The 7,672-nt window shown below is 47.7% G+C and overlaps 1 protein-coding gene across 1 annotated transcript; it reads left to right on the top strand.

Moving 5' to 3' along the window:
- Positions 1–265: 265 nt before the first annotated feature.
- LOC311370839 (N-acetylglucosamine-6-sulfatase-like) lies at positions 266–7,669 on the top strand (the record flags this gene model as incomplete). Its single annotated transcript, XM_084489135.1, has 13 exons — positions 266–502; positions 1,125–1,184; positions 1,827–2,033; positions 2,794–2,859; positions 2,994–3,092; positions 3,312–3,479; positions 4,493–4,575; positions 4,868–4,986; positions 5,249–5,352; positions 5,569–5,670; positions 6,453–6,563; positions 7,069–7,179; positions 7,589–7,669. Coding segments are annotated over exons 1-13 (1,470 nt in total), but the record flags the coding sequence as incomplete, so codon positions are not given.
- Between the last annotated feature and the right edge of the window lie 3 nt (positions 7,670–7,672).

The following is a 7,672-nucleotide window of genomic DNA, read 5'->3' as shown; positions in this document are numbered from 1 at the left end:
AGTTGTATATCTAGAGACTTGCTTGAGGACTGCACATGACTTGGGACTTGCTTGAAACATGGACCACATGACTTTTGGGACTTGCTTCAGTCTAGGACCAAAAAGACTGCACAGTCACAGGTCTGTCTGCCAATGAGAGCGCATGTATAAGCATGTCGAGCAGCTGACTCGGGCTTCCGTAGCTCAGGATCACATGACTAGTAGAGGACCCGGAAGCAGCGGGTCGTGAGTCGCCAGTGTCGTGTCTCGAATACTTTATAAGAAGAACTCCTCGTTTTTCTATCGAGCTGAGCTGTTTGGACAAGTGGGGGGCGGCTGCGCGACTTTACATTTGGAAGGGATAATGGCCTCTGCCGGACATTGTCTGGCGACCTTTCGAACCTGTCTAATCTGCGTCACTTTGTTGTGCGGTCTGCGAGGGGGTGTCACTGCCAAGCCGAACCGAAAACCGAACATCGTTTTGATTCTCACCGACGACCTGGACATCGCTATAGGGGGTCTGGTGAGTGGACCGCCGTGGACGTTTTCTGCAATGGATGTCTTGTTTGTCCATTATGAGCATCCATGCAGAATACGGACATCAGCATACGGACAGCAGGACAGAATAAGTCAGGCATCCTTAACACTGGCTCTGTAGTCACATGTTATCATTATGGATGTGTGTGTGTGTGTGTGTGTGTGTGTGTGTGTGTGTGTGTGTGTGTGTGTGTGTGTGTGTGTGTGTGCGCGCTGATTCAGCCTCTTCCCTTGCTGGACACTTTAGTGAGTCAGGTGTTGGGAATTTGGCAACCATACGACCAGCACAAATATGTGTTAATTCTTCTACTAATCTCCTGATCAGGGGGGTTTTCGTCCTTGGTGTTGGTGACATATTCAGACTTTGGTCTTTAGAGCTTCTCTTCCTGTTTTCTACTTTTTATCCACTTGATAGCGGATATCTAAGTTTAGTATCACTGCTGTTGAATTATGTTTTTAAAAAAGGGTCTTGGACAAGAAAACCATATCAAGAAGATAGAATATAAACGTCATCATGTGTTTTGAAATGTAATTTATTAGGCAGTAGAGCTTATCCTTATACAGTAAATTATATACAGAAAGTAATGCTGAAACTGTCTCTCTTTCAGAGTCCACTAGCCAAGACTAAAAAGTTAATTGGAGATGCAGGGATCTCGTTCACGAATGCTGTAAGTAACCATCACTTTACACCACTTCATTTTCCCATAATCTCCATAGTATGTACCTTCCCAACTGTGTTCCTATTACTTTAATAAAGGTCCACTGGTTTCCACAGTCATGACCCCTAGTCAGACAGTAAGACCACAATGTATATTGTGAAATCTGTGCTAATAAAGACACAACCCAGAGTCGAGTCCAGGCATGCTTTTGGGCTCAAGTGCATGTTTCAGCGTTGAGAAAAGGAACTGTCCAGCCTAGTCATTACAAACAGAATGTTATGAACGGATGCTCCCCTGAGAAGTTGTTTGCGCTTGTTGGATTCATTTGAGGCAGTTCAAGAATGTGATAGGGAAACATCTAGTCACGCCTGAGCTCTGCATATAAGATGAATCACATTTCCGTTTACGTGTTCCAAACTGTGTAAATGACCACCAGGCAAAGGTTTCCTTAAAAAAACAAACTGGGAATGTCATTGTGGGTCATGGGTTGAACTGGCGACCCCTGCTCTTGCACTTCAACATCCTTTTCCAATGTTAGTGTTTCTATTTGATCGACCGTCCTTTTCTCTTTCTACCGTTTATTTGCATTCATTCTCCCCACATCTTCACGGCCACCACCACCACCAATAACACCACCACCACCACCACCAGTTCGTTGCCAGCCCACTGTGCTGCCCAAGCCGGGCCAGCATACTGACGGGGAAGTACCCCCACAACCACCACGTCGTCAACAACACGCTGGAGGGCAACTGCAGCAGCACGGCCTGGCAGAAGAGCCAGGAGCCCCAGACCTTCCCAGCCCTGCTGCGCAACCTGGGGGGATACCAGACCTTCTTCGCCGGGAAGTACCTCAACCAGGTAGGAGGGTGGGAGAGAGGGAGAGGGAGAAAGTGGACGGAAGCCTTGTTATCCGAGTTTGATGACACTCTCACGAACGGAGCATGTACTCTAAATTGTGCCTGCATGCAAATGAGGTAGTACATGATTCTCAGCTGACCAGAATAAACGCTAGACTTTCTATTGTTACTTCATTCATCTGCAGGAGTTAGGGGGGGGGGGGTTAAAATACATAAATGAGAAAGAGGAAGAGGGCAGGAGGAAATGGTGTGAAAAGACAGAATTATGAGAGAGAGAGCATGTAATTGATGGTGTAGAATTGGTGTAGAATGGGAGAGAGAGAGATGCTTATGTGCCTATATACGTTAAATAACTTGATTTCAGGAAGCCCATCATTCAGCGTCTTTCAACCGGTCTGATTGATATTTGTGTCCTTTTTGGAACTATTTTAGAATTGAGTCATTAGGTACTTATTTGTCACAAGGTGGACTTACTATATGACCCCATGAACTGTGTCACTTCCTGAAAACAGTGTCAGGCCCTTGTGATGGACACATGACTGACATTGGGAACTAGTTTTCTGATTGGCCAACAGTGTTCATTGGATGTGTGTGTGTGTGTGTGATGTTCCCAAGTTCCTTATAACTATTATATCCAAGTATCTTGTCAAATCATGAAACATAGTTGAAATAAGAGATTCAAAGTGTGTGTGTGTGTGTGTGTGTGTGTGTGTGTGTGTGTGTGTGTGTGTGTGTGTGTGTGTGTGCGTGTGCGCGTGCAGTACGGCGACGCAAAGGCTGGTGGACTTGGCCATGTCCCGCTGGGATGGAGTCAATGGATTGGACTGGTAAGACTTGGACCACCGGCACCAGCCCGCATTGATGTGTTCTTTTAAAAGGTTCATACGAACCCTGTTGTTGATAGTCCTACGCGTCTCCCTTTTAACATAACATGACGTTCAATGGTTTGACGTTTGGCCAGGAGCGGAACTCCAAGTACTACAACTACACGCTGTCTGTGAACGGGAAGCCCGAGGTTCACGGAGCGGAGTACAGCAAGGACTACCTGACGGATGTTCTGGTAAGTTATACTCATTACTCAACCGTCATAACTGCCTCTTCAGTCTCGGGGGCCATTCAGACTATCCACTACTATATGGCGGTTGTTATCAGCAACGTATGTGACGTCGTCGTGATCCAAAAACACCCTTTCCCACACATGGGTTTTTCAACTCTCTCCCACAAAACCCGCTTCTCTCTTCCACTCCCCCCCCCCCCCCCCCCCCCCCCCCTCTCCCAGGCCAACGTGTCGCTGGACTTCCTGCGCTACAAGTCCAAGTACCTGCCCTTCTTCATGATGGTGTCCACGCCGGCCCCCCACTCCCCCTGGACGCCGGCCCCCCAGTACCAGGACAAGTACAAGGACACCCAGGCCCCCAGGGACCCCAACTTCAACGTGCACGGGAAGGTGGGTGCCTGGATGCGAGGGACGCGGTCACCTCTGGCCTGCTCCCCTGAAAGTGAAACCTCTATGTGGTGTAACACGTTGTTGTTCGTTTGTTATTACTTTGCTGCGGAACTGAGACAAACAAAGTCTGTGGTTGACGAGGAACTGAGAGGCGACAAAAGACAAAACAAAAGCCCCTTTAAAAAAAAAAGTATATTATATAACCCTGCCCGCTCATTTCCTCTAAAGGGCTATTTATGGTCCCACGTTCACGCAACGCAAAGGGGCTGTCGGACCCTACGTCCTTGCGGACCCTCCTTGCGTCCACCGCAAGGGCCGGACGTGCGCCTCCCAAAAAATTGTAACCATCCGTCGACGTTCACGACTACGTCTGCAAAGCGTCTGCGTGGTCCTTGCGTTGCGTGAACGTGGGACCATGGAGAGCCCTTAAGAGTGTCAACCATTGTTTACGTGTGCGTGCGTGATGTTCCTACCGCAAATAACAGGGATACCAACAAACATCGTAAATCGATATGTTGTGTTTGAAGTATTTTACCCATCTCTATTACATCTCCTTTCACTTCTGAAACCGGTCTGATTCCGGATACAAGAAGGGGGTTTCACTTTGACTTCTGGAGAAGTCAACGATATCATACTTCTAAGGTTACGTGGTTACGTGCTTCCAGTGGTTACGTGCTTCCAAGCACACATAAACAATGGTTGACACTCTTAAGGGTTCTACGTGCTTCCAAGCACGTAACCAAAGCTAGAGCACTCAAAACTAGACTCGGTTCCCAGTGTTACAATGTGTAGCAGACGGCTCCTGGCTAGTAAGGAGGGGTCAAATGCAGGGAATAAATTACTTGGATTTAAATAGTGTATCTTCCTCTTCTTCCAACAGTCAAACCCCTTCAACATTTAGCTATGAGTGTGATATCTAAAATGAGATCGGCCACAGCTCTATCCTTCAGACGCTTATGGATATAGCTGGAGTATTTGGATGATCCATATTGTTAATGTATGTCCTCCTGCAGGATAAACACTGGCTGATCAGACAGGCCAAGACCCCCATGAGCAACGCCTCCATCCAGTTCCTGGACAACGCCTTCAGAAGCCGGTATGACTTGCCCCTAACCTAACACCACCCCTACATCTCACACACATCCCACTCCCACACACATATTCATCACATCCTCCGCCATTTCCGTGTATTGTGCTGTTTCTTAATCACCCATTGCTTTGTTCCTTCCTTTCTTCTTCATTTCATTTTCTTCCATTGTCTCTGTTTTTGTCACTGTTTTTAATCCATCATCCATTCTGTGATAAGGGCTGACCAAATTCTGAACCCGCCTAAATTGACGTTGTATTTATTTTCTATGGTGATTGCACCGTGTCCCTTCGGCCTGCAGGTGGCGCACTCTGCTCTCGGTGGACGACCTGGTGGAGCGCCTGGTGCTGGCCCTAGAAGCCAGCAAGGACCTTGACAACACATACGTCTTCTTCACCTCTGACAACGGCTACCACACTGGTATGCAGCACGCTCACACTCTCTCACTCTCTCAAGAATGAAGAGGATAATGAAAAGAGTAATGAAAAAAAAATAATAATACCTGGCCCTGAAATGGAAGTGTTTAGATATGATCTACTGTTACTATCTACTGTCAACTCGGGCATCTCCTTTTATGTCTTGTAGTTCATGGTACTCTGGCTCATTGTATTGGTGGTTCAAATGTAGCTGAAAATGTGATACTCTCGGCCTCTGTGCCCTTCTCTCTCTCTCTCTCACCCAGGCCAGTTCTCTCTACCTCTGGACAAGAGGCAGCTGTATGAGTTTGACATCAGGGTGCCTCTCATGGTCAGAGGGCCCAACATCAAGCCCAACCAAACCAGCAAGGTACACACACACACACACACACACACACACACACACACACACACACACACACACACACACACACACACACACACACACACACACACACACACACACACACACACACACACACACACACACACTTGTCTTACTGTATTGTTTTAGTTAGTAGTTTTAACGATGGTCTGATTGTGTTGTTGCTGCTGTTGTTGTTGTTGTTGTTGTTGTGTCCTCCAGCTGCTGGTGGCCAACGTGGACCTGGGGCCCACCATGTTGGACATCGCCGGCCACGACGTCAACAAGACCCAGATGGACGGCATGTCCTTCCTGCCCGTGTTGGTAAGCCGGCCACCGCCAGTCCACTACCCGAGTGGTTTCCTTTGGTTTGTCCCACGAACGTAAAATGACCCCACGTACGTCGAACAGACGAAAAACACGCGCGTAGTGTTGTTGGTTCACCTTTCTGTTTTTTTTTTTTTTTTTTGCCGTTTTCGCCACCGATTTATTAATTTATTTATTCATGTTTGGAGATTTAATTGATTTAGATAAGGGTGGTGCGGGTGAAAGGCCTGGGTCGATTTCGCACAGGGGATTTTTCCCTTTGGTCCCGACATTGTATGAATCCGTAACTTTAAACCAAAGCGGCCGTTTCCTGTGAGACGGCGTGACGGTTAGGGGTGTAAATATTAATCAATTTGTATCGATTAATCGATTTTACAGCTGACGATTCGATGCATCGATTCGTCTGCAAGAGTATCGATTATTAAAAAATACATACATTTTTAATTTTTAATTTTTTTTTTAACAGTGAATAGACTAATTGCCATAATAGACCTGCACAGTAAGCACAAAAAAACGTATAGAATACTGTTTCTGTATTCTCAATAAGAGGCAATTTTTTTTTGATTTATTTGATAAATATTATATTAGATATATTAGATTGAAGTATCGAAAATAATCGAATCGTTGGCTTACGTAATCGATATCATATCGAATCGTCATGACGGCTCACATTTACACCCCTAGTGACGGTGACCAGGTCGCCTGGTGAGGAGGTCCGTCGGGGCGGGGTGTCTCACCGTGTGTGTGTGTGTGTGTGTGTGTTCGTCCCCCCCCACCAGGAGGGCCGCGTCAACGGCAGCAGCTGGAGGACAGATGTGCTGGTGGAGTACGAGGGGGAGGGTCGCAACATCTCGGACCCCTCCTGCCCCCTGCTCGGACCCGGGGTCTCGGTACGGAAAGCACAAGCGGTGGGGTGGACGGAGGGGAATGACGGAGGGGATGGACGGAGAGGGGAGGGGTGGCGTCTTCTTGAGGGGGGAGAGAATTGGAATGACTATTTTTGAGAAGCTGTTGGCGTAAACTCCGTATTAAGGGATATCTGCCAATAAGTTCCCATTTAGTTTTCTTTACTGAGCACGTTCTAGATTGACTCCGGCTGCACTTGCATCCAAACAGTTGGTACAGGAGGATCAGTCAGTGCTAAAAATAAGACATTTGTATATTAAGAATAATTTAAAAAATGACATGTTTGAAGAACCTCAAACGCAAAATAAGCTATGCCCGTGAAAAGGAGACTTAAGTCATGAAATCCACGGCGTTTTCTTTGTAGACCTTCAGATGGCAGAACACTCACAAGGTCCGGTGGTTTTAACGTTGAGACCCAACGGTGCCTTTTAGAAGACGTCTGCTCATCGTCCTGCTCCTCTCTCCTGTCTCTTAAACGTTCTCCTCCAGGAGTGTTTCCCCGACTGCGTGTGTGAGGACGCCTTCAACAACACCTACGCCTGCGTGCGCAGCGTCGCCCCCTCGTCCAACCTCCAGTACTGCGAGTTTGACGATAACGAGGTACGACACCCGTCACGCACACCGGGGCGACCCTCGTCGGGTGTGATGTCACACATGGCAAACAGTGGGCAGTGGCTTATAATGATGCATCCACCACACTCCTGGTAGTAACATCATGGCCCTTTAAACACTGCTTCTGTTCGTTTTTTTTGTGTGTATGTTCTTTAAGGGGACATATTCGACCACCCCGGTTTTGAAAATCAGCCTCTTCTGAGTCAGACACCACAGGTGGGCGTGTCCACCTAGACGTGTTGCTGTGATAGATAGATAGATCTACCACAGCGGACCGTAGCGAACGTCGCTCATCTGTCCGTGTAACGGCTAATCCCGCCCACACCTGCTGGTATGACATTGTCACCTCTTTGAACCTCCGCCTCTGACCCTCTGACCCTGTGACCCTCTGGCCCAGGTCTTCGTGGAGGTGTACAACGTGACCGCCGACCCCTTCCAGCTGGCCAACATCGCCAAGACCATCGACCAGGAGGTGCTGGAG

Source organism: Micromesistius poutassou (genome assembly GCF_964030765.1).
Source record: "Micromesistius poutassou genome assembly, contig: SCAFFOLD_5280, whole genome shotgun sequence".
In the NCBI taxonomy this organism is placed as follows: Eukaryota; Metazoa; Chordata; class Actinopteri; order Gadiformes; family Gadidae; genus Micromesistius; species Micromesistius poutassou.
The sequence above is the reverse complement of the archived record's forward strand: the minus strand, read 5'-3'. Positions and strand labels throughout refer to the sequence as shown.